The sequence below is a fragment of the Pteronotus mesoamericanus genome, unplaced genomic scaffold, assembly GCF_021234165.1.
Source record: "Pteronotus mesoamericanus isolate MK-2021 breed Mesoamerican mustached bat unplaced genomic scaffold, CSHL_Meso_final contig_468, whole genome shotgun sequence".
Lineage (NCBI taxonomy): Eukaryota > Metazoa > Chordata > Mammalia > Chiroptera > Mormoopidae > Pteronotus > Pteronotus mesoamericanus.
Genome location: NW_026555176.1, coordinates 199,646 through 226,219, shown reverse-complemented (window position 1 = coordinate 226,219; position 26,574 = coordinate 199,646). Strand labels below are relative to the sequence as shown.

At 44.6% G+C, this 26,574-nt stretch overlaps 1 protein-coding gene across 4 annotated transcripts in view; it reads left to right on the top strand.

Moving 5' to 3' along the window:
• Window positions 1–26,574, top strand: part of CRACR2A (calcium release activated channel regulator 2A) — a 131,906-nt gene that overhangs the window by 52,631 nt on the left and 52,701 nt on the right. For all 4 annotated transcript variants that reach the window (XM_054577947.1, XM_054577948.1, XM_054577949.1 and 1 more), the window contains 4 exons: window positions 8,106–8,356; window positions 17,606–17,717; window positions 18,841–19,024; window positions 23,164–23,310. In XM_054577947.1, coding sequence (XP_054433922.1) covers window positions 8,141–8,356; window positions 17,606–17,717; window positions 18,841–19,024; window positions 23,164–23,310 — 659 coding nt within the window. In that variant the 5' untranslated portion in view covers window positions 8,106–8,140. The remainder of the gene's footprint in view (window positions 1–8,105; window positions 8,357–17,605; window positions 17,718–18,840; window positions 19,025–23,163; window positions 23,311–26,574) is intronic.

Sequence of the window (26,574 nt, the reverse complement as noted above, 5' to 3'; positions counted from 1 at the left end):
GTGTGGCTGCAAGGGGTATAGCGTGGAGGGAGCTTCCAGCCATCCCCCATCTCCGCTGAGCCCAGAGTGAGGGGGAAATTGGCTTAGAACCTTTAGGAGGGGTTTAGGCTTGATCTGTGAACCTTCTGACTGCAGCAGTTACTAGGCTGTCAGAATTACTTTGGAAGTCTGGGCGATGTTCCTGGAAACAGTTGAGGGCTGGATAATTTCCATCTGTGTATAGAGGCTTTTATGGAATCACTCCGGAGGGAGAAGAGTAGTCTTCACCCTCTAAGAAAGACAGGAAGATAAAAAAATAGTTTTTGTTCCCTTTGTGATGGTGATAGCCTTTTCCCTTTGCCTGGGACCATACCCCACCATTTCCCTTTGTAGGCATGCTGTCCCTTGGTCTAAAAACTCTTTGAGACAGAGAGCTCTCTCCAGCTCTGAGCTCAGGACATCCTGGACTCCATCCAAAAGTGATAGAGCACAGCCCAGCACAGGGCTTCCATTTTATTTTGAGATGAAAGTAGAGCACTTGTGTTGTTTAGTCTTCTGCTCTCTTTGGAAAACCAAGATGCTGGGCAAAGACTGCAGGCCAGGCCAAGCAGTAAGAGAAAGGGGGCTGGACTCACAGCAGGGGGATGGGCTTTAGGAGGGGCTCTGCCCGCTCCCTTTTTTTTTTTCAGAGGGACTGAGGGTTTTTACAGGGAAATTACTTAATGTTCAGCCATTTCCTGCTTGCCAGGATCGAATGTAAAAGGAGGAATCAAGCACCTGAGAGGAAATGCAATAGACAGACTAGATCTGCAAGTCCTGGACTTATTCTATTTTTTTAAAATAGGTTCATTGAGCTATTGACATACATAAACTGCACATATTTAACATATACATTTTGATAGGTTTTGATATATATTTGTATATGTGTGTGTTTATGTATGTGTTTCTATGTATATGTATGTACATATCTCCATGGAACTATTACCACAATTAAGATTGGAATCATACCCACATCCCCCAAAAGTTTCCTCTTATTCATTTGCAATCCCTTTTTCACCCTTCTCCTCCCTGATCTCTTTTCTGTCACTATATATTGTCTTCATTGTTTATAATTTCACATAAATGAAATCAAGTAGTATGTACTGTTTTTTGTCTGGCTTCTTTCACTCACATGATTATTTTGTTGCTTGGATCAATAAATAGTGCCTTCCCTTTACTGGGAGTGGCATTCCATTGTTTGCATACAGCATAGTTTGTTTCCATTCTGCTGGTGAGCATTTCTGTTGTTGGCTACTATACTAGAGTTTCTTTAAACATTCATGTACAAGTCTTTGTTTGGGTATGTTCTTTGATCTCTTGGGCAAATATTTAGAAGTGGGGTGGAAGGATCATGAGGTAGAAACTCTTGATTTTTAAAAGAAACTGCCAAATGTTTTCCGAAAGGATTGTACCATTCCGCACTCCTGCCAGTGTGTGGGAGAGTGCTATCCAGCTGTGCCACATCCTTACCGAGACTCCTCAGAGTCAGTTTTTTTTTTTATTTTAACTGTTCCAATAAGTATGTAGTGGCATTTCATTGTGGTTTAAATTGTATTTCCTTTATGACTAATGATGTGGAACATTTTCATGTAGTTATTTAATATCCATATATCTGATTTGATCAAGTACCTGTTCAAATGTTCTGCCCATTTTAAAAATTAAGTTATTTCCTTAAAAGTTTTGAGAGTTCTTTATATAATCTGGATCAAAATACTCTATCAGATATAGGCTTTGCAGATATTTTTTCCAGTCTGTGGCTTAAATGGTATCTTTCAAAGAGCAGAAATGTTAAACTTTGATAAAGTCCAAATGATCAGGGTCACAAAGATATTTTCTTCTTGTAGTTTTACATATTTTGATTTTACATTTAGGTCTGTCATCCATTTTGAGTCAATTTTTGTATATGGCTTAATGCATGGATTGAAATTGTCTTTGCAAATAGATATCCAGTTACTCTAGTACCATTGCTGAAAAGATTATCCTTTCTCTGCTGGACTGACTTTGCATATTTATAAAAAATCAATTATATATACAAATTTATTTTTTTATTTTCTATTCTAAATTCTTTTTCATTTATCTATTTGTCTGTTTTTCTATTGATCCCACACTGTCTTAATTACTATAGATTAATGTCTTGAAAGCAAATAGTTTTAGTGTTCCAATTTTGTTCTTCTTTTTCAAAACTCTTGGCTCTTCTAAATCTTTTGTATTTCCATAAACATTTTAGATTAGCTTCTCAATTTCTACAAAAAAAAAAGAAGCATGCTGGGATTTTGATTTGGATTGAGATGAATCTATACATGAATATATAGAGAAATGAGATCTTAATAGTATTGAGTATTCCAATTCATGAACATGCATATGTCTCCGTTTATTTCTGTCTTTAATTTTTCTTATCAATATTTTATAGCCTTCAGTGTATAAGTATTACACATTTTTTGTCAGATATATCCCTAAGTATTTCATAATTCTGATGCTATTGTAAGTGATTTTTTTTTTAACTTCAACGTTTTGTTGCTGGTATATAGAAATACAATTGATATTTATATAGAGAGCTTGTATCCTTTAACTTTATAAAAGTCACAGATTAGTTCTAGTAGTTTTTGGTGGACTTAATCAGATTTTCCACATAAACGATAATGTTATCTAGGAATAAAAACAATTTATTTTTTCCTTTCCAATCTGGATTTTTTTTTCCTTGTCTCATTCAACTGGCAAGACTCTCCAATACAATGTTGAATAGAAGTGGTAAGAATAGACATTCTTATCTTTTTCTTGATCATAGGGGAAAGCATTTGGTTTTTCATTATGAAGTATGACATTAGCTGTTAGTGTTTTGATAGATGCCCTTTTCCAGGTTAGACAAACCTCCTTTACATTCCTGGTTTTCTGAGAGTTTTCATCTGGAGTGGCTGTTGTGTTTTATCAATGCTTTTTCCACGTCTATTGAGAGGATCATAAAGTTTGTCTTTTTTTAAGTTTCTAATATAGTGAATTATGTTATTGATTTTTCAAATGTTAAACCATTCTTGCATTCCTGGGATAAAATCCCACTTGGTCAGGATGTATTATTTGTTTTATATATGATGTTGATTTCAATATTTTAAAATTTTCTAAAGGATTTTTGCATCTATGCTCACAAGGGATATTGGCTTGTATTTTTCTTTTCTTCTAATGCCTTTGCCCAGTTTTGGTATCAGTGTAATCTTGGCTGCATAGGATATGTTAGGAACTATTTCATCTTCAATTTTCTGGAAGAGAATGCATAGAATTATATTATTTTTTCTTTTAATATTTGGTAGAATTCATCAATGTAGCTATCTGGACCTCTAAGCTTTTTGCAGAAAGATTTTTAACTGTCAGGTTAATTTTAAAAATAGATATAGTATTATTCATGTTATCTATTTCTTTTTTGATATTTAATGTTTTTCAAAGAATTTGTTCATTTCATCTAAATATTCAAGTTTATTGGCATAAAGTTTTTTATAATATTCCCTTTTTAGCCTTTTAATGTCTGTAGAATTTGTAATGGTTTTAGCTTTCAAATTCCTGATAGTGTAATTTGTGTTTTCTCTCTTTACTGATATTCTAAAAGAATCAGCTTTTAGTTTCTTAAGTTTTGTTCTGTTTTTCTTTATTTTTTTATTTCATTAATTTCTGCTCTGATATTTATTATTATCACCCTTATTTTGTGTTTAATTTGCTCTTCTTTTTCTAGTTTCTTAGGGCAGAAGCTGAGATCACTGATTTGGGACCTTTTGTTTTTTCATATATATATATATATATATACACACATATATATATAAAAGAAATGTGTATTTAGTGCTATACATTTTTTTGAGTACTACTTTAGCAATATTCTACCAAATTGATATATTGTGCCTTTATTTTTATTTAGTTCAAAATACTTTAATTTTCCTTTTTCTTTCTTCTTTGACTGATGGGTTATTCAGAAATGAGGTTCATAGTTTTCATATATTTGAGGATTTTCCAGAGGTCTTTCTGTTACTTGTTCTAATGTAATCCCACTGGAATCAGATACCATACTTTCCATGACTTGAATCCTTTAAAATTTATTGAAACTTGTTTTATGGACCAGAATATGAAATGTCTTAGTAAATATTCCATGTACTCTTGGAAATAAATATATTCAGCTTTTGTTGAGTGGAGTGTTCTATATATGCCAATTAGGCCAAGATAGTTGACATTGTTGTTCAAATTTTCTGTATCCTTAACTGATTTCTGTCTACTTGTTTTACTAATTATTGAAAGAGAGCTACTGAAATGTTTGAATATGGTTGTAGATATGCTCCTGTGGGTCTATCAATTTTTGCTTCACCATTTTAAAACCCAGTTATTGGGGGCATAAGTGTTTAGGACTATTATATCCTTTTGGTGAATTGACTTCTTTATCATTGCGAAATGACTTTATTTTCATTAATAGTCTTTGTTCTATAATCTACTTTTCCTGTTATTAATATGAAGCTTTCTCTTGACTAGTGTTAACATGGTATCTATTTTTCCAATCTTTAACTTTTAACCTATTTGTGTCTTTATGTTTAAAGTACATTTCTCATAGGTAGCATGTAGTTGGGTTTAGTCACCTTACGGAATTTTTCAGGCTTCGCTTGGATCTTTCCTTCCCATGCCACCACCTGAAAACACCTTAGGCAATAATGAGGCTTACTTTGTTTAGTTTCCCATCTGTCAAGCCCCATTATTGCCTAAAGCGTTTTAGGTCGTGGCACAGGAAGGGAAAACCCAAGCAGAGCCTGGAAAATTCCCTAAGCTACATGCTACCTATGTAGCTTTAAACATAGAGACACAAAATACATATGTCGGTCTAGGGTGAGGTGAGTATGGCCCCTACGGTGCAAAATTTTAGAAGGTAATCAACTCTCTTATTTGTATTTTTTAAAATGGATTCCTCTCTAAATTTTGGATCCTCTTTAAATTTTTTATCTCATTCTTTAAAAAATATTGATTCTAGAGAGGATAGAAGGAAGGGAAAAAGAGAGGGACAGAAACATCAATTGCTTGCCTCTTGCATGTGCCCCGACTGGGAATCAAAACGGCAGCCTTTCAGTTTGTGGGATGATGCCCCACCAACTGAGCCACACTGGTCAGGGCTTTTACCTCACCCTTTGGAAGACACAGAGTTTTACAAATACAGGGCTAACACATGAGAGTAAACGCCTTTTTTAACTTTGTACTTTAGGAGCCTCACTCAGCTTACTCTAGTCTCAGCCCTGTCCTTTATTGCCTGATGTCCAGGGTCTTGAAAACCATTTTAAAAAATGTATTTTTTCTGGATTTTTGATTATTTCAACTGGGAGGGTAAATACAGTCCCTATAACTCCATCTTTTCTGGAAGCAGAAGTCTGGATTTATTCTTTATGAGGTTAAAAACAGAAATCCTGGATGTAAAACTACCTGACTAAAATACATATGTTTTCAGGCCTCCTTGCGAAAGAATTTAGCAAAAGATGGACCTTCATTCAGCAAACAGTCAATGAGCACCTTCTCTATGCCATATTCAGGGCTAAGAGCTGGGGTTAAAATTAAATGAGACGAGGTAGCCATCTACCCATGCTCATCGCTGGCTTCCTTAGAACTATTAGATTGGCCCTTCCATAACATGCATACTTGTGACATGGGCCAGGGGAGGCAGAAAGCCAGAGAAAGTAAGACCTAGAACTGAGAGATCGTCTCTGCTAATTCCCATGCCAGGCTAGTTCAGGGACTCACTTTTGAGTCACACTAGTAGATGATTGCTATATAGTCTATTTTGAAGGATATGGAGGAGGGATCCAACCCAAAATACCTTCTGTTACTGCCAGTCACCATGACTAAAATCCTGTCATTGGAGACTTAGTCATTAAGATCAGCTACCCTGTATTATGCACGTTTGCATTTCTCAGTGTTAGCTCAGAGCCTGCTACATGATAATCAATAGATATGAATGAATGAATGAATGAATGATAAATGTTAAAATGATGAGCATGCCTCTGGGAGGTGATTTAGGTTATTATCAGTTGGAGATGAATAGACTGCGAAGAGCAGGCCCACAGCTGGAACCCATGATAGGAAGGCAACATGGTATAGCAAGCTCAAGAGGTCTCTAACTGTACTAGACCTTGATCTGGGTTACTTAACCTCTCCCAAACTGTTTTCTCATCGGTGTGACAGGAATCTTAATCATACTTACCTTATGGAAGGATGTCATGCTTCAACGGAATGAAGTAGATTAGGGGCCTAGAAAGAGAAATCCCTCAAAGAATGACAGGCATTATTAGTCTACTGTCCTGGGAACAGCAGATGAGAATGAGGTAGGGCCTACAAGATGGCAGAGACCTTGCAGACAGCAGGAAGACTGCAGCGGTTCTGCTCACGCTGTGTATTTACAGAAGCTCACATATTACCACTAGCATCATCCAAAATCCTCCCTACCCTCAGTATGGCACATAGTTGTGCCAGGCAATGCAACTAACGGTGCACACACAGCCCTGCTCTCTGGGGATTTCCACTCAAGACAGTTCCCTCTGGGAAAGACTGAATAAAATGTTTTAAATTTCTTTATGATCAGGTGGTGGCCTGTCCACACCATGTAGGGATGAAGAAAAAGACCATTTCCTGAGTGGGAGGCTGATCAGTGGAGTCAGGGTGGGTCCTCATTCAGCCCAAGCAGAGTGAGAAGGTGAGCCTGCTCTGCCTTGTCCAGACTGTTCCATGGAGTGCCTTCCTGAGGATGGGGGCAGTCTTCAGCTCCAAGCCCACAGCTCCTGACAAATGTCGTAGGTGGAAGGTGTTTACTGAAATAATAGATGACTTGGAGTCATGGTGTGGCTGAGCCAGAGGCCCAGGCTCTAACAGCTGGAGAAACCCACCTGGTAAGACAGTGATTTTCTGCCTTTCTTCTGACCACGGACACAGGAGCTATGATTTAGTACTTCGCTTTCTCCAGTTTCCCATAAATGCATTACAGTGCACATCTATATTTTTAAATTCAAATATTATCATAAATTTGAAATCTGACCTAGTCTACTTCCCAAAGTCTTCAGAAGGAAAAAAACAAGGGTATTGAGATTTTCTTTTATCACATGAACCCAATTTTTCAGACTGTCAGAGCAAGACAGGCCCTTAAAGATAATAGGCCCAATCTTCTCATTATACAGATGAAGAAACAGACCTAGACAGGTCATTTGTTCAAGGTCTCTTAGTAGCAGCGGCGTCCAGACTAGAAGCCTGGCTCTTCATGCCTTTCCATGATATCACATTGCAGGGCATCTTCTGAAACAACTACTGGCAGGGATTTAAGGACTGGATCAAGGTATATGATTTGTGATTCTGTGTTGGCTGAAAACAGCCGTGGGTGTCACCAAACCAGGCCTGGGAAGTTTGGTACAACAGGAAGCTCCTTGAGACAGTGCGCTTTCTCATCCATCCATTGCAGCCCTCGCAGGTCTGTGGCAGAGGCTGAGGTTCGTTGATTGTGAGTGATACAGGAGAGAGTACATCTGAGTGAGGGAATCCCGCCACCCTCGGCAATGCTGACAAGTCAGGACAGTTTGGCACTAATATCAAATATAAGTTAGATGACCTTGCATTTAAATTACAAATTTGTACAAACTGCTGTGTGGGGTTGGTCAAGTCATTCAACCTCTCTGAGCCTCAATAAAATGGAGATGATAATATTTATTTCAGAGAGATGAGATAAATAAATGACAAAATGTGTGTAGAGACCGTTGCCTAGTGCAATAGTCTCTATAAATGGTAGCTGATCTATCAGGATCTGTTTTGTTGTTAAAATTGGGAGAAATTATTTTCAGACTTGCTCTACCCACTTCAATCTGGAAATGTCTGTTTCCCCCACCCCTCCTCTTTTCTCTTTGTTGGGCTGGCTGATCTATTAGCGACCACGGCACACTTCCCCTTGTCCGAAGCATCTGCTAATTAAGAAGCAGCTGCTAAGAGATGCTGGGGCACACTGGTGGGCAGTTCTGTGCTTCCCTCTCATCCCCTGTCATTCTTTCTTGGCCTCACTTCATCTGTACCACACCCACCTCTCTCTTATCTTCCTTTCTCAGGGTCTGAAAAGAACTGAAGAAACTGACAAACCTGGATGGATACGCCTGACCAGAGAGTGGTCTCTAAACCCCAGAGACCTGCTCAGGCACTGAAGGGGAGTGGGGCCTGCCTGGGTCCCCTGGACAACCTGGAGTTTAAGGAGAGCCAGGAGCTGGTGCAGGCAGAGCTGGCCATGCTGAAGAAGGCACAGGAATTCTTCCAGACCTGTGACACAGAGGGCAAGGGCTTCATCGCCAGGAGGGATATGCAGGTAAGAGGGGCCCCAGCGGGGCCTGTCCAACTGGAATGCCAAACGGTCTGGATCTCCCTGCCTCAGGTTAGCACTTGCCACAGTGGAGGAGATGTCTTTAACAGAAGAGATGCCATCAGCTCTGCTCTGGAAGGAAGCGTCAGTGCAAACTCTCCTGGTTTCCTTTTTTTTTCCTGACCTTTACTTGCTGTCATACTTGGGGGCATTATTTCCCCCCTCTTACTTCATAACTCCCCTGGGTTGGGAAAAGAGTGATAGCAACATAAGGTAGTTAAGTAAGAGATGGTGAAGAACTGTTTGAATCAAAGGTAGAAAGGCACCAACTTATTGCTTCACAGCAAAGGTCTGAACTGTGCCAAAGTCCTTGCTGTGAGGTGCCCTGTGTGTTGGATGCAGCACCCAGGAAGAAGGCATTTCTGAAGCTCATCTTGTCTGTCCCTCACCCTGAAACCCAGCCACATTTAACCCCATATGTAAGCATTTCCAGAGAGAGACATTGCAGACCCTTGGCGCACGCCATCGCCTGCTGCAGGGCTCAGCAAACTTGGTCAGTAAGAGCCAGAGAATATTTTAGGCTTTATGAGCCAAGGGGTCTTTATCTTGACTACTCAGCTCTGCACTGCAGTCATACGCAAAATGTAAATGAATGAGAATGGCTTTGTTCCAATGAAAGTTTATGGAAACAAGTTTGAATTTTATATAACTTTCATGCATCACCAATTTTTTATTCAAGCACTTAAAAGTGTAAAGGCCATTCTTAGTTCACTGGTCATACAGAAATGGAATGGGTCTAATTTATAGGCATGGTTTGCCCACCCCTGGTCCAGTGCCTTTCTACCGTTAGTGTCAAAAGGTTCTTCTTGGTGTCTCACTTAAGTCTCTTACACCAAGCCATGATTTCACCCTGATGAGAGTAAATAAAATGCAGGCTTCACTAGGGCTCTATGAAAGCATCTCTTTTCCACATCTTGTCATCACTTGCTCTATCAAGAGCATTTTTTTAGGGAAACCTGGCTATGCCATTAGGAGAAAGACCTATGATGGCTTTCTTTTCTGAAGGTTTTCTTTTTTGAACTCTAGGTTTTCAGAACACACTAAGTTGGGCAATGAAATGTGGGCCTCGTTAGTATCAGTCCCATCGCTGCTCACACGTGGAGTCGCAAGGCGTGGAGGCTAAGGATGAGCCAGCCCTTCTGTCCTGGCCCTAGAGGGCGGTGTTTTCAGGTTTCTCCCAGCACCCTTCTGCCATCCAGTGGTTGCACAGATTGAGGGAAAAGACCTTGGAAACTGAACCAGCTAAGCCCACTAATGAGCTCAAACCCCCCTTGTTTTTAGTAATTGACCCCCCCGATAAATTTTTGTCACTGAAACTCATTCCTGAATTCCTACTTCATATAGAAGGCCAGATTTAGTGTGTTTTGTGGAAATCAGTGACAAAGCATGTCTGCAAACTTCCTTCACAGGTCTGTGGTGGTGCTGTCTGATGGTTATAGTTTCGACAGCATCCTACACTTTTGCTTGTTCCCTCTAGAAAGAAAGAAAAAGGGATTTGCATACACGGAGGGCCATTCTGGACCACATGCACCGTGCGACTCCCTGCAAGGATTTCAGTTAACCTCCACTGAAACCCACTCTTTAATGAAGGGAGGGTGAGGGTGGGGAATCTAAATGCCAAGTGTAAATTGTTAAAGAAAGTATTTGTATTTGACTTGGCATGAAGTCAGAATCATCAAGGTGAGAGATACCAGCTCAGCTGCATCCCTCCTCAGTGGTTCTCCCTCAGTCCTCGACCCAGGCAGGAGAAAAGGGGATGGACATCCAGTCTGGCACTTAGTTCTGCCAGCTTCGTAGTTGTCTGAAATTTGCATGTCACTGTGCACAACAAAGCATGTGATATTTTTCATTTTTTCAGGCTAAGAAAGCGCTATTGAGAGAGAACAAAATATGTTATTTAAGCACCTTTCTGATGCTTTCACTGGTCAAGTCTGGAGAAAGACAGGCTGGAAAGAGATAAGTGAAGAACAGTCACCCTGTCATTGTTGACCCTGGGCCGTCTGTGGAAAGTCCATGTGCCCCTTGGTTCTCCTGGGCAGAACCTGCAGACATGTGCCTGTTACCTGTCACTCCCGCATGCAGCTCCTTTGCAGGGTGGTCATCGCCTCTGTGGTTGGTGGCCGGCTCCTTGGACCTGGCCACCACCGCCCTTCTCACCATCAGCTCCTAGCACAGCCTTACGGGAGCTGGAGGGAGAAGTGTTCAAAGTGTTCACACACAAAAATCCAGCCACCGGGAAAGGCCCTTTAAAGCAGAGAATGGCTTTCAAGGAAAAAGAATCTGTGGGCCACATGGGATGGGGAACCTGGGGGCTGGAGGAGGCAAGCAGAGAGTCATAGTTGGAACAAAATTAGGGAGAGCTTGCCATTCTTTTGAAAAATGAATGGGAGAGTTAGGCTCCTCCCCCACTACTCCTGTTATTCATTCTCCTGATTAACAAAACTCCACAGGCAGAGGGTGAGATGGACTTCACAGCGCTCTGAGACATGGGGAAGACAGCCACAGAGGCTGCGCCCCAACAGGAGGTAGTCCGCCTAATGAAGCAGGGAGCATGAAAGGAAAGGAGCAGGGCCAGGCAAAGCCTTTCTCCTTTGAGGTCCTCGGGGCACCCCAGGTGGGCTGCATGTGTAGATATTCTGCTATGGGGGCAGCAGATGGTGGCCCCTGACCTGTGTGAACAGAGTTTGGGCAGCGGTTTAAGAGTCCTCAGCTCCACCCATTGCTCCTCAGACTTCACTCCCTCCTTCCCAGGAAAGCTCTCTGGGTTCCAAGGGATCACTCCAGGCAGGACTGGGGTAGAGATTGCTTTTCAAGGTGAGGTCTCTGCAGTTCCCTAGAGCAGCCATCCCCAACCTTTTTGGTATCAGAGACCGGTTTTGTGGAAGACAGTTTTTCCACAGACCAGGGTCAGGGGGATGGTTTCAGGATGATTCAAGCATGTTACATTCAAGATCACCCCCCTGCTGTGTGACCCAGTTCCTAACAGGCCCAGACTGGTACTGGGCTGCGGCCCAGAGGGTGGGGACCCAGAGAAGCACAGGGCCCAAGAGGGCTGAGGGTCCAGAGTGAGGGTCAGTGCTGCCTCACAGGGACAGAGGGACATGGGACTGCTGCGGCTGGGGGCAGGAGATGGAGCGCAGGAACGGGAGGAGCTCTCCCTGAATTGACGTGCAGCCCCCCGAAACCCCGTTTCCCTGATATTTTAGAAGAGTAAAAGTATTACCCACCTCCTAGCCCTGCCTAGAGCTCCTGGCTCAGCCAGACTGTTAAGAATCATCTAGGAATTGGCAGACCCACCAGCTCTGGCCCAGCACCTGTTCTTGCAGGTAAAGTTGTATTGGAACACAGTGTGCTCACTCGGTTCCACGTTGTCCACAGCAGCTTTCACACTCCGTCGGCAGAGTCAAGCAGTTTGTGACAAAGACCAAAGGGCCTGCAAAGCCTAATACATGTGCTCTCTGACCCTTTAAACCAAAAGTTATCTGACCGCTGATTTTGTTTAACAAGAAGACTTTTAAAGATTTTTTTTTCTTTTGTAAGTTGACCTGAGTTTTAACCCTGAATCTGCAACTTCTTAGCAAGGTGAGTTTGTATGTGTCAGCACCCTCTGGCCATAGGTTCTTCGCTGTGAATTATCATAGTCCTTCCCAGCGGTAGAAGAGAATAAATGAGCGGATGCAGGTAGAGCACTCAGTCCTGAGACCAGGACCTGAAAATCCCTTCACACACGCACGTGTGTGTTGTTGGTGCAGAGTGGGTGGGGACTTCCACACTGTGTCTTAACCCAGACCCTAGTGTCCTCCACACTGTAATTTTAAAAATTGTGGTAAAATGTACATACCACAAAATCAACCATGTTAACAGTTTTTAAGTGTACAGCTCAGTGGTATTCCATATGTTCACTCCTGTGCAGCCATCACCACCGTCCTTCTCCAGAACTCTTTTCATCTTGGAAAATAGAAACTGTGTGCCCCTTAAACACCAGCTCCCCATTGCACCTCCCCCCAGCTCCTGGTAGCCACCCTCCTACTTTCTGCCTATGAATTTCAGTGTTCCAGGCACCTCATATAAGTGGAATTACACAGTACTTGCCCTTTTGTGACGGCTTGGTTTCCTTAGCAAAATGTCTTCAAGGTTAATACATATTGGAGCATCTGTCAAAATATCCTTCCTTCTTTTGGATGAATAATATTCCATTGTACCTACATACCTCATTTTGTTTACCTATTCACTGGTCAGTGGATCCTTGGGTTGCTTCATCTTTGACTCTGAAGAATAGTGCTGTGAACATGGGCATATAAATATTCTTCAAGTTCCTGCTTTCAATTATTTTGAGTATATACCCGGAAGTAGAATTATTGCATCACCTAGTAATTCTATGTTTAATCTTTTGCGGAACTGCCCTACCATTTTCCACACTGAATGCACCACCAGGCTGTGATTTTAAGTGCAAGTCATCTGTCTCCTTCGGAGATAAACAAAGGGCTTTTGTGCTAAGGAAGTGACCTTCATTTGTATCTAGCTGTGGCTATTTTTGTTTGTGTCCAGTCTGAATGAGTAAGGGCAATTTTGCCTCTTCTAGGACATTTGACAATAGCTACAGACATTTTTGATCGAAAAAACTGGAGAGGAAGGTGCTGTTGGCATCTACTTGGTAATATCCAGGGATGTCGCTAAATATCCGTTAATGCACATGACAGCTCCATTCTTACTCCCCTTCCAAAAGAGAGTTCTCCATGCTAAGATGTCAGTAGTGCAGAGGTTGAGAAACCCTAGTCTACAGCAGGTAATCAGCCAGAACCAAGTACATCAAACCACAAAGCAGAAAAAAGGTAGATCCTGTCTCCCGGACCTCACATTCTCACGTGGAAGGAATTTGGTTCTGGGAGCTCAGCTATAGGACAGGAAAGCGAGTGGGTGCTGCTGGGACAAGGTCTGAACAGGATGCTGCAGAAGGCCAGGAAGAGGGAGACTTTCATTCTGGCCATAAAGATGGAGCTCTTTTGGTTTTCTTTTTAGTGAGTGTTCCCTTAGACATGTTTAAAGCAGTGCAAACATTTGCTTTAAGCTACACGAGGCATGTTCCTGAGCAGGTGACCAGGAAGGCAGAGGGTCTGGCTGCAGTGCAGCAGAAGACTGCGTTTCCTGCGGCTCTGGGAGCTGAGCCCGCAGTACTGCCGCTGCACGATTGCATCCTGATCCACACTCCCCAGTTCATCAGACCTTGCCCGGAATCTGCAGTAGTGCTGGGCAGAAGTCTAGACCAGTGGCCCTTAAATAGGACTTCAGGATCCCCTGCAAGGGCTCTTAGTCACTCATTTACTTATTCAACAAATATCTAAATACTCCGGGTTTGTCAGCACTGGGCTGGATCCTGGGGACACAGCTGTGAGGAAAAATAAATGGGGCTCCTGTTCTCCGCGTCCAGTCCACTGAAAGGGCAGACATTCATCACCGAATCACATCTGCAGTATGTAAAATACAAATTGAGATAAGACTTACAAATGAGAGAAATGGATTTGAGGAGCCTGTGCATCCTCACCTGAAGGCCACCGGGGCTTACTGAGGAAGCGAGGCCTGAGCTGAGAGGGAAGAGGAATTCAGAGTTAACCTGAAGTCAGTGGATGGAGGCCAGTGTTTACAGGAGTTGCAAAGTTCTGAAGAGCTGGTGGGGCTGTGGGCCATGGGAATAGGGCAAGCTGATGTCCTCCTATGTCTCTTCTCTCCCTACCTGCCCTTCCAGGTGATGGAAAATGAATAGGGTCTCTGCGAGGGCAGTGCGTGGTGGTGCTGGCCAAATAGACTTTTGGCAGTAGGTTTGGCAGGTTTGGAATGGTAAGCAGATAGGGAGTTAGAGAATGTTCCTTCAGAGGACTGCTGGACTATAGCAGGAGCCCTGAATGGGAAATCGGGTCTTCATCCCAGTGCTGGTCTCTGCTGTGACTTTAGGCAAATCTTAGAGCCTCTCAGGTTATTCCCACAGTGGAGTGAATAATCTTATCCATAGACAGCACACTAGGTACCCAGGGGACAAGACCAGAATAAGCTGATTTGATGTGGCTCTGTAGGCCCTGAGAGGAGAGATAAATAAGAGATAATTACTGTTATTAAAACTAAAGGATTTTTCAAGTAGGACCAATAAAGAGGGGTTACAGAATCTGGCATGGTGCAGCTTGCAGAGAAGTCTGAAGAAGCACTCAGTACTAATTTGCCAGGATATAAAGAGTAGGAATTGCCCTGGCCAGGTGGTTTAGTTGGTTAGAGTATCATCCTGTACACACACACACACACACACACACACACACACACACACACACAGTTGCAGGTTTGATCCCTGGTTGCGGCACGTATAGGAGACAACCAGGTTAATGTTTCCCTCTCACATCAATGTGTGTATATGTGTGTCTCAGAATCAATAAATATGTCTTTGGGTGAGGATTTAAAAAAAAAAAGAATAGAAATTACTTGGAAAATATAATATTGCTCTCCCCATATTCACTGACAACAGAAAGAGGAAACTGGGTTTGAGATGTAGGCAGGAAGACTGGGATTAGATAATGGGAAAGATTTGCAGTGGGAGGTGTTGTTAGATTCAGGAATAGCGTGCCTACGGTGGGGTACGGCATAAATTTTCCTGGTTCACCCTAACAACGGAAAAGGCGCCGCATGTGGGCAGTTTTGTATGGGGGACTCTGTCCCGCAGAGTCTCCCGATTCACCGTGGATGAAATAACAAGTCATTCCGACACCGTTTGCCTGTCAAGGAAAGGGGAGGGTGATTCCTTCTAGTGGGGAATGCCCTGAGCCCCTGCTCTCAATGGCTTTTATTGAGAAGGTTACAGGCAGGGGTTGGGTAGCAGGAATGTATAGATAATCTAGTTACATCAGTAATTTAAGTTTACTGAGAATAGATATTGTGTAAAGATGACAATGGCAGGAACACACGGAACTGCTTCGGGTCTGGGTTGAGCAAACATTATGGTGCCAGGTGGGATATGGGTCAGGGTCCAGGAGTTTTGTAAATTTCTTTCCTAGCCTTGAGCTGGTTATCTGGCATAAGATTAACAGAGCTTGAGGGAGAAACAAAGACTGCTTCAAGGAGTGCAATTTACTTCAAAGTCTGATTTCTCCCGGTGGCCCTTGGAGTCATTATCGGGTCTTGCCTGCCTCCAGCATTGCTGGCATTCCGGCCAAGGTACAGGTCCTTCCCCAGGCCCCAGCGTGCACAGGGCTAGAGTTCCGGTACCACTCAAAGCAGCCCCCTACAGTTTTGGTGAAAGCCAAGCTGAGGATCTCACCAACCTCTGCAGTTTCCTTCCAGCCGACTTCCAACTCCAGCACAGTGTGAGATGCCACATTTCATACCAGGTCCAGCAATCCTAGGCTGAGGGTGGGGAGGGAGGAAGATATTTCCAAAGAAGGGACTGGAATTTAGGTAGGGCAGGAGCTTGGGTTTTCACCCCGTCTCCAGTGTGATGTCTTTTGTTTCAGTGGAGCTAATAAACTTACTGCTTGCAAAATTCACTCCTCACTCCCCATTTTCTTCCTGTGGCTGTTGAGACAGCTGGCTTATGGATTGTTGGTAAACCATGGATTCTGCTTTATGCTAAAGCAGATGCACTTCTAGAAGTTTTGCACATACCCTCACTCCCCTTAAAAAAATTCATTCATGTTTAAGTCAATTCTTCTAATGGCTTTCACATCATTCTGTTTTCCCACTTTGTAGTGCATCATAGTCTCCCTTAGTGCACACACCTGCCAAATTAAACTTTATGGCTTATCAGCTAGCAGATTGCTATAGGATCAAGCCAAGTATTCCTGCATGTTATGTCACAGGCTTTCACACCTGCCAGCTTTTTTATTTTCCCTGCCCAGATGAGTATATAGTTCCTCCCTGCAGTCCTGTGTTCATACCCGCAGGCAATTCTGTGCAGCTGTCCTTGTTAACTGGAGGAGGAAGGGGAGGGTCAGCTGGGATATATAATGAACTCCTTGGGGAGTCCTTATTTGGAGACTTAAATTATTAGGGTATAAGAGGACAGTTGCTTCAACTATGCAAATTAGCCATGGTGTGAGGCCACTGCACATCAGATAGAAGGCCAGAGGGCAGCACCAGCAGCTCAGCCACGTTGCTTCTGCCATCAGTTGTTCCCTTCCCTTCTCTCCTGGCATGGTCCTAATCAGCGCAGGACTCAGGTCCATGTTCATTTATGACCCCCTCTCACACCATCTTGCCCAGTTACCCTTTAAAACACAAATACTCTCGGGTGATTGATACCTCTAACCAGTGGCAGTTAACAACTTATCAGGAATTAGCTGACATGCAGCAGGGAGCAAAAGCAGGGCACAGCCTGGTGTGATGGATGCAGGTCGTTCAGATGGAAGAAAGGGGCTTCTTTAATTCCCACTCTGAGCTGATGGACCTACGTGTGAGTCCAGAGAACTTACATGAGCGGCCTTCATCAACAACGGCTCTGAGAGTGTGACTGTCACCTGCATTTCAGCAGGGGAGGTAGCATGGCAAAGGAAAGAGGGCTTTGGCAGAGCAGGAGAAACTGGGCACAAAACCTTGCTCTGCTACTCACTCACTGAACAGCCTTGGTAGGTCAAGATCTCTCTCTCTCTCTCTCTGCGACAGGCACTGTGCTATATTCTTTACATTTGTTATATCATTTAATGCAATAGCACTATGTTATGTGGGTATTACCCTGCAACAGGATTCAGTCCCGGACACTTTCAGGCACAGTCAGCCCATTACAGTTGTGCAGAGCGCCAGCTTTGCAGTCAGGCCTGGGTTTGGCTCCCGGCACTGTCATTTACTGGCTAGGAAACTTTGGGACAGGTAATTTAATTTCACACTTTATCTGAAAAATGGAGATAATAATGCCCACCTCAAAGGATTGTCATGACAATTCAATGCAAATATATATTTATAAATATAAAATATACAGAAATATAGTGATAAATATGTGCATCTTTATACAGTTATTTTTAACTCACTTAGCAAATTGCCTAGCACATTGGTAAGCATCCAGTAATGGTTGGCATTCTAACATTCAGTGGAGGAGAATGATGGGCACGTGGTCTGCAGAAGGTTGCTTCTGGCTTTTATAGGACAGGGCGAACTCCAGAGATTTATAGCAGGAGGTCCCAGGCAGCCTTGCATGATTATCAGTGTGGTCTGTGTTGCTTTCAGAGGCTCCATAAAGAGCTGCCCCTCAGCCTGGAGGATCTGGAGGATGTGTTTGATGCGCTGGATGCTGATGGCAATGGCTTTCTCACTCCAGAGGAGTTCACCACTGGGTTTAGTAAGTTCTGTGGATGCTGGGGCCCCCTTGTGTCTACCTAACTCTACATAAAGTGCACCCTTACCCCACCAGATCCAAGGATCCTGGTAGCACAAGCTTTCCTGCCCTCCTGGATTTTTCAGGCTTTGGACTTTGAGGCCTTTTTTTCACATGTCCTCCTTGGCTGTTCATACCACTGTTCTCTCGGTGATCACCACACCGTCCCTGCCACCCAGGAATGGCAAAAGGAATATAGGGAAGCTCTGGCAGAAGGTCTGGCATAAAAGGGGGAGCTGAGGTGACATTTCCAGCCTTTCCTTTCTGTCTTGATTCTAGAGGACAACAAAGTGGGATGACTGCATGACTCACTCGAGCCCAAGTCTGGTTGAGTCTTACAGGGTGAGGGTGGCAGCTATCAGAAGAATTTCTAGAGGGTTTGAACAGACTGGTCATTCTCAAGGTAACCAGGAGGAAGGAGATTGGAGATCCATGAAGAAGACAAAAACCCAGCTATGCCTTCAAATTAGACTGATTTGATATTGATTAGAGCAGATACTGATCAGCTAAATCAACAGGCAAGCTTCATCACATTTCTGGCTCATACAAGGGGGCATATTGTTTCCTGGGAAGTACTGGATGCCTTTCCTGAATTCAGAAGCTTGTAATTGACTTAGGAGGGAGGACAAGACAGATTGCTGTATTTCTAGGCTGTATGAGTATGGAAAAAGTGCACATGAGGCTGTACAGTAACTTGTGAATATGAAGTACAGTGATGCTGGTGGAAGGGATGACTAGATGATAACATGGAGTGTAGGCAGCCAGGGGAGAGAAAGGTCTTACTGTTCATAGAAGAAATCAATGAATGGATGTGTTCTAAGCCAGACTTTAAAGAATTGAGAACTGTCAAGGTGCCAGAGAACCTGTCATACATTCTGCCTTTCCCAGGTTCTGGCATCTCTGGCAGAATCTTTTAGCAGCAGGAAAGACACAAAATCCAGAACATGATATCCAAAGACCTTTGCTATGGGGGGTTTCCCCTTTTCTTCTCTCAGATGAGCCTCACATGATTCCTAGCAACTGAGAAAGCGAAGGTCTTCCTAGTGAGTATTGCCTGATTCAGATCTTTGTGCCACGCAACCCGCAGGTCACTTCTTCTTCAGCCAGAACAAACCAAGCCAGGGAGATGCAGGTGAACAGGTGGCCCAACTCCAGGAAGAGAAGGTGTATCAGTCCAGAGCAGAAGAGGATCTGGGTGACATGGATGAGGATGAAGAAGCCCAGTTTCAGATGCTGATGGACAAACTTGGAGCCCAAAATGTTTTGGAAGAGTAAGTGATGGCAGTGATTTGGGGGATGGAGCCCAGCCTGGGAGCAACCGCTCTCTGTTCCATTCAATCATTAATGTGTGTTAAGCCCTGAGTTCCGGGCTCCAGGCTCCGTGCTGCCAGCTATGAGATTGGCTCCGTACAGCCTGCCATTTGCAATGGCCTGCCTGTGTGACACGCCTAGGGGCTCTGTCCCCATCTCTGCTTTTCCCCCTTTTTGCATGCGAATCATCCTATCTCCCCACTCTCCCACTCTCTTCATTTCCTGCAGTTCATTATCAGCACACTCCGTGGCTCAGTGAGGAGAGCTCATGCATTAGAGAGCTGTGCCAGGACTTGAGGGTTTTTCAGTGTTTTGCCTAAGGCTTCACCATCAGCTCACTAGCATTGCCACCTCCATTGGAGCCTACCAGGGCCTCTGGCACTGTGGTGCCTCCCGGCCACGGCACCATGGCATGCTTCAGGAAAAGGCACCCTTTGCGGAAGTGCCTGCATGTCGTATCCCTGAGCCAAACCGAGCCTGTCAGGAAGCCAGGGCAGGAAATTAACCAGTGTTACTAACCCACCACTTGGATAATAAGTAGCTTGGCTGAAATTTTTATGCGGTTGAAACTTCAAACAAAACATAATACCCTGCCCCGGCCAGGTGGCCCAGTTGGTTGGAGCACCATCTTGTGCACCTAAAAGGTTGTGGGTTCAATCCTAGGTCAGGGCATATACCTGGGTTGAGGGTTCAGTCTCCAGTTGGGGTACGTGTGGGGTGGGGGAGCAGCCCATTGATGTTTCTCTCTCTCTTTGTCTCCCTCTCTAAAAGCAATAAACATATCCTCAGGTAAAGATTATTTAAAAAAAAAAACAAGACCATAATGCTGTTGCCACCCCCCCCTTTTTTTTTTTTTGCAAAACATGTTTCAGAACAAAGAAACACATAAATCTGAGCCCTGACATTTAAAGTGGAATGAAGTGAAATGATATAAAATAATCAAATCAAATCAAATAATATAAAATAAAATAATGGTATCACTAACGGAATCCAGACAGTGGCCTGGTTATGTTCTGCCCACTTTTTCTATCCTATCATCCTTTCTCCCCACTCTCTCACTCTTTATTTCCTGCAGTTCATTATCAGCACAACCCGTAGCTCAGTGAGGAGAGCTCATGCTTTCTGTTGCCTTTCGGCTTTCCGTTTTTGGGTCTCTAGGACTTGGGTTGGGTGTGTGTTTCATGAGAGATGGGAATGGCCTAATGATGGCAGCTGATGTGACCTGAGCTTAGGAAGAGGAGACCCTATGGTGGAAGATGATAATGAGGAAGCAAGAGAGAAGGTGACTGTAACAACATGCAGGGCAAAGTAAGTGTCTGTTGCTCTGTGAATTTTTTAGCAAATGACAGGCTACGCAAATGATTTGATAGACTGTGTCAGACTTGAGAAAGTCGTGGAAAAGCCTGTGCTAGGCAAGGATGGGACAGGCGGAGGGCTTGAGACAGCTCTGTGGGAGGCTCTGGCCAGGACAAGAAATGACAGTGGCAGCGGCAGCGGCTCTACTCAGGCATAGAGGGATTGGTGCAGGCGCAGAGCTGCAGAGCTGCATTGGGGCAGGTGGGCGTGCTGGGGGCGCAGGTAGGTGGGAATCTTATTAGTCAGACACCTGACTCAACTTCTCCAAGGACAAGAGACAAGAGCTCAGTGACCACTGCCAGTGACCTGGTGAAGCCTCCTCCGGGAGGAGGGGGAATGAGAGGGCAGTGTGGGCAAGCCACGGAACTGTAGTGAAGGACAGGTACCTGTCTATCTTCGTCACTTCTAGAAGAGCCACGTTCCTGGCAGGGCTCTCAAGTCAGAGTTAACCAGGTGTCACTCTGGGGACTTATGTCAAAGGCAGAAATGAGTCAACATGAGATACCCCAGAGAAGAGAAGTCTCTGGGGAAGGTTTCAAGAATGGGCTACAAAAAAAATGACACACAGAAGATGCTGACCAGCAGTTTCCATCCTCATTAAAGTTGAACAAGAAGGAAATGCGCTCAAGTTGCAGCATGAGGGTCATGACCTCATGACCATGGGACTCTGGATAAAGAAATAGAGGAGACTTTAAGACTTCACTCACCAGGATGGTGTGTGTGTTGTCCCAGAAGCAGGGGGAGACATTGACCTCTCAAATCTCTTCTAGCTTTGTACTCCTATATCTTTCCTAGTGGAGTGTCCTGAGTATATTCTGGACATCTGGACTCCCAACATTTTTTGATGGTCTGATTCGCTGAGTGATTTTGCTACTTATGGGTCTGGCTTTTTTTTTTTTTCAATCAAGGGTTGAAAGACTTGTCTCTTCTCCAGAAATCTGGGGGAGGTGACATGGCCATGACTAAGTGGTTCAAAGAGCTTTGGAAGAGGGTCAGATGGATCTGCAAATCTCACTGGAGGCTCTAGCACAATTGGTGGTTCTGCCAGGCTCCATTAGAAACTTGGCAGATGTGAAAAGACAGACCCAGGCCAGCAAGATGGATCTTGATTTTTATAATGCATTTACTTCATGAGGGGAGCAAACTATCACAGTGACAGGAGGCTGTTGGAGTGTCTCCCTGAGACCTTTTATCTCTGAAACTTTTGCGCCATCTCCATTGTGCTTGGATAATAAAGTGGACAGCCACAACATGTTCTGTGTGGGGAAATTGGAACTCATTATGGGCAACAGGGAGGCTGCTTACCTCCCTTTTGTTTGTGTCCCAGATTCCCTAATGTCATCCAGAGCAATGCTAAGTTTTCAACAGATAATAAAAACTTGATAGGAAGTTGGGTGGATGGATAGATAAATGGATGATGGATGAATGGGTGGATGGGTGAGTGATCTAGATGAGCTGGTGGTTGTTTGGATGAGACAGAGCAAGGGAAGGAAGGAAGGTGGGAGGGAGGGACGATTGGATAGATGACAAGTAACCAGAGGTAGATCTATTTCTCTGTAGGCCTCTTCTCTAGAGTAATATCTATGTTCAAGGCTCGTTGCTAACATGGTATTATCAAATATCACTTCTGAGGAAAGTTTCTCAAATATGATGCTTGTTATACAAGCACAAAGGTTTTATTCTTTATCCTGGGGGTTTCTGGTCATAGCTACCCTCAAATCAGTGATTTTATAATTGAATGGGGTGCAAATCAGTTTGCTCTCTGGCTCAGTGGGATCATCAGCTATATATTACTGAGTTTGTCCAGAGAGGGAAGCAGGGTCCATGGTATATGCCACCTCCCTATTCCTCCCTGCTGGTCAGCGTGACCCTAGATGTCTCTGTGGCTGTGTGCATGCACACGTACACGACCAGTGTGCCTGTTCTGGGGTGGGGGTGGTTTCTGGCCATGTCCCTCTATGTCTTTGTCTCTCTGCCTACTCTGTCTCTCCAGACTTTGTCTTTCCATGTGTGTGCACATACCTTTCTGACTTGCCACTTCCTTTCACCTGTCCATCATTCCTGTGGCTACCAGGCCCCAGTGGGGTGTCGCCTATTATCTTCCATTCCCCACAGTAACAGATGCTTTCTGCCATCCATCAGACGGCACATTCTTCCCTCTCAGCTGTGAGGACCTTCCTTCCTAGGGTGACAAGCTCTCTCCTGTAGTTCCATAGCATTTGTCCTCACATGCACCAGTCCCCCTTCTTCCTCGCTTCTTCCAGGCATCTGAGATGTGCCCAGCACGTGGCTGGGCATGCTCATCACCACCAATCCATCACGAAAGACAGGCTAGTGGAAGCAGCCAGGTGAGGCAGACAAGGGGGCCAATGCAGGAACCAGGCAGCCCCGAGTTTGCCTCTCAGCTCCATCGTGTACCACTGAGTGGTCTGAGACAGCTCACAGGCTAACCTCTCCTCTCCTCTCCTCTCCTCTCCTCTCCTCTCCTCTCCTCTCCTCTCCTCAACTCTCCTCATCTACTTCTTCATCTCTAAATGGATGGTGGCAACACCTGCTTCAGAGGTTACTGTGAGATAAAATGAGTTAATATGCACACAGCAAGCACTCAGTCAATCTTAGCCTTGTTATCATTATAATAATGACAATGTTGTTTCTGACTGTCTGTTTCACATCTGGGGACTTTTGTGTTCCCCTAAAGCCTCATTTCCACACTCCTCCAATAATGGCCCTTTTCTTCTTGCAGCGAAAGTGATGTCAAGCAACTCTGGCTGCAGCTGAAGAAGGATGAGCCTCACTTACTGTCCAACTTTGAGGATTTCCTGACCAGAATCTTCTCTCAGCTCCAAGAAGCCCACGAGGAGAAGAACGAACTAGAGTGTGCCCTGAGAAAGTAGGTACACAGAGCTGCTCTGCACATCTGTGAAAAGCAGGAATGTGAAGGGCGTTTTCTCTTACATTCTGTCATGCCAGAGTGGGGGCTGGCCCTATAGCTGTCATAATGTATATGTGTGTGAATGTGTGTGTGTGTGTGTGTGTGTGTGTGTACATATGTGTGTTTAAGCCCCTGTTCACTTTTATTAGGCCCTTGCCATATGCTAGGCACTGTTCTAAATACTTTATACATACTAGTTCATTTGGATTTATTATTATCCACATTACAGATGAGGAAATCAAGGGACTGAAAGATTAAGTTACAAGCCCCCGAATACATAGCTTGTAAATGGCAGAGCCAAGATTCAGAGGGAGACAGCCTGGCACCTGAGACCAGTTGGAAAACCACTCCCCCTGCCCCTGGACAGGAGGGTTCCAGCATACTGGGCCTTGCCTGCCCCACCTCTGGGCTGACCCTCGGTTCACTGAATTTCCCCTTTCCTGGTCACTCTCTGCCATCATGGTCTCATCCCTCGCCTGCTTTGCCCCCAGGGCTTCTAAAGAGAACTGGTGATTTCTAGGGTTCCTCCTGTGCCTGGAGGAAGCAGGACCAGGCCAGGTGAACATCAGCACCTGAAATGGCTGCTTAGGAATCAAATGGGAGTCAGCCTGGCATCTGTGGGCCACAGATGCAGACCTGGTGATGCCCGTTTGCCTGAGGGAAGGGAATGAATGTGCCATGGGGGCCCTGTCCTTGTCCAGAGCTGCTGAATGTATATTACAGCAGTGAGCTCCTGGGCAGTGAAACATGGTATAACTAAGGAGGATGCGTAATCCTGAACACGTGGCCAAAGTGCCAGGCTGAGTTTGGGTAGAGCTGGGAAACATGCCGAGGTGGCCCTGCCCCATGCCTCAGCCACACACTCTTGTCGCCATCTGGAGATATGCTCATATTCCATAGGAATCCTCAGTGATTCCAACACAGACCACACACCCCTCCATGCAGATACTTCCCCACGGAGCTTCCTGGAACCAAGCACCACCTTCTGGGGTAAGCTTTCAGAGTCTGTGCGGACACAGGCTTGGTGGATGCACACAAGCCCCTAATTTGGAGAGCTCGCCATGGGTCTTTCTGTGTAAGTCAGCTATCCACACATTACCCTGAGCTCCTTTGCACCTGTGCCTCCCCTCCATTAACTCTAAAGGTAACTAGTTGATGTCCACCAGGTACATACAGGTCTGGAAAACAGGGCCTTTAGGACCCTGAGTTATGAGAAAGTTGTGACCAAGTAGTGCCGGAAGGAACATGATTTGGCTAGAGCAATGTGAGGAGCCTTCTGGGGAGAGGCCCCCAAGGCTCAGAAAAAGGAGTAGTTCAGGTTATGTTTTCATATAGTCTATAGCTGACTAATCCATGAGCCAGACAGATCCAAGTTTGAATATTGGTTCTGTCCCTTACTAGCTTTATGACTTAGGCCAAGTTACTTAACCTCTCTGAGCCTCAGCTTCCTTATCTGTGAAATTGGAACAATAACAGCATCCATCTCAGAGTCTGAGGATTAAATGTGATAATACATGTAAGCATTTGGAATAATTGAGACACAAAAGTACTCTATGAATGTTAAAATAATAATACTTACTGTTTTAAATGTTTGTCAGTCTTAGAAGATTTGCCAGATTGAAGTGGAAAGATAGAATCAGAAGTGAAGTGTAAGTATTTCTTGACCCTTTCAGGCAGCCTGGTGGAGAACCTTGCTACTCAAAGTGTGGTCCATGAGCAGCACTGGCATCCCCTGGAAATTTCTTAGGAATGCAGACTCTCAGGCCCTGTCCCAGTCTCACTGAATTGGCATTTTAACCAGATGCCCAGGTTCTTTGAGTATGGATTTGAGAAGTGGAAGGCTGGGAATCAGGATCTCTGGGGCGGAGTCGCATGTGGCTCTCCATCCAGCTAGCTCTGTGACCTTGCTCAAGTGTCTGGGCCTGTCCGAGTCTTGATTTTGCCACCTGTAAAGTGATGGGGCTGGATTAGTTTCTGACCCTCCTTCTCCTCTGACCATAATGTTGATCTCCCCGGGAGCCACAGCGAAAGTCAGGTACTCTTGTTCTCTGAGGAGGTGAGGGGAACTGCAGTCTGAATGGGCAGGCAGTGACCCAGCCCATGGCCTGAACCTCATCGGCAGGATGTGGCTCCGCTGGCCTCCTGACTTGCTACAGAGCCTCTTGGTCTTTACATTTATCTTATAGTGGCCTCTGTTAGTGCTTTAGCCCTAATTTAGTGATTGCTGAAAAAGTTTTGAGATGAGTATCAGGGTCAGTCTTGGCTGCATGTGCAAAACTAGCTGAGCCAAAGGTTTCAGCCCTTCATGCCCATCGTCTGTTGATGTCCCTGCCAGCTATACCCACCCTGGAGTCGGCCGATGAATGCCCACTCCTGTCTGGGGAGCTCTGCTGGGACTGGGGACTCACTGAGTCCTCTGGCCAGTCCCATTCCAGGGGTGTTTTCTGGGTGCAGAACCAGAGAACTGCATGCTGTGGTGAGCAGAGCACTACCGCAGAACAGGAGAAACCCGAGTTCTTGCCTAGGCACTGCCACTGACCAGCTGTGTGAGTTTGGGCAACTTGCTTTACCTCTCTGTGCATTAGTTTCCTTATTGGTAACATGAGAAAATGGGATTGGTGTTTTCACACTTTTTGGAATTGTGACTCACTAGAAGAAATGCACATGACTTTGTAACTTCCGCACACTTACGTGTGCGTTTAATTGAAACCAAAGTTTCGTGAGATAGTGCTCACCCTTATTATACATGACATGCTTTGATATTTTCTATTAGAGTCTTTTATTCTCTTCAAGACCAAAAAAAGTAGAAAAGAAAAGGTTGGTCACATCCCACTCCTGGGTAATACCTGGACAAGATGGTCTATAAGGGCTATTAGAGCCCAGAAGTCAAACAAGAAACAAGAACCCCCAGTAGGGTATAGAACACTTAAATGGGATTCTTTACAAATGACTCAGAGTGAAGTTAAGTGATTCTGGGGCATCTTCTAGGAGATGAGTTGGGGAGTTTGGGCTTGTCTGCGGGAGGGCCGTAGCCAGGCATTTGTGAAGGGAGAAAGGAAGCTCTGGAGAATGGCCTGATTCAGGCTGGAGTTGGGGAATCCTGAGAAGTCAGAGCATCGCCCAGCCTCTTCCACAGCTGCTTTCAGTGCAGGGAATAACACTTCAGTCCCGCCAGGGAAATGCGCACCTGGCCCGGAGATGGTGATGAGAGCCCAGGTTTGC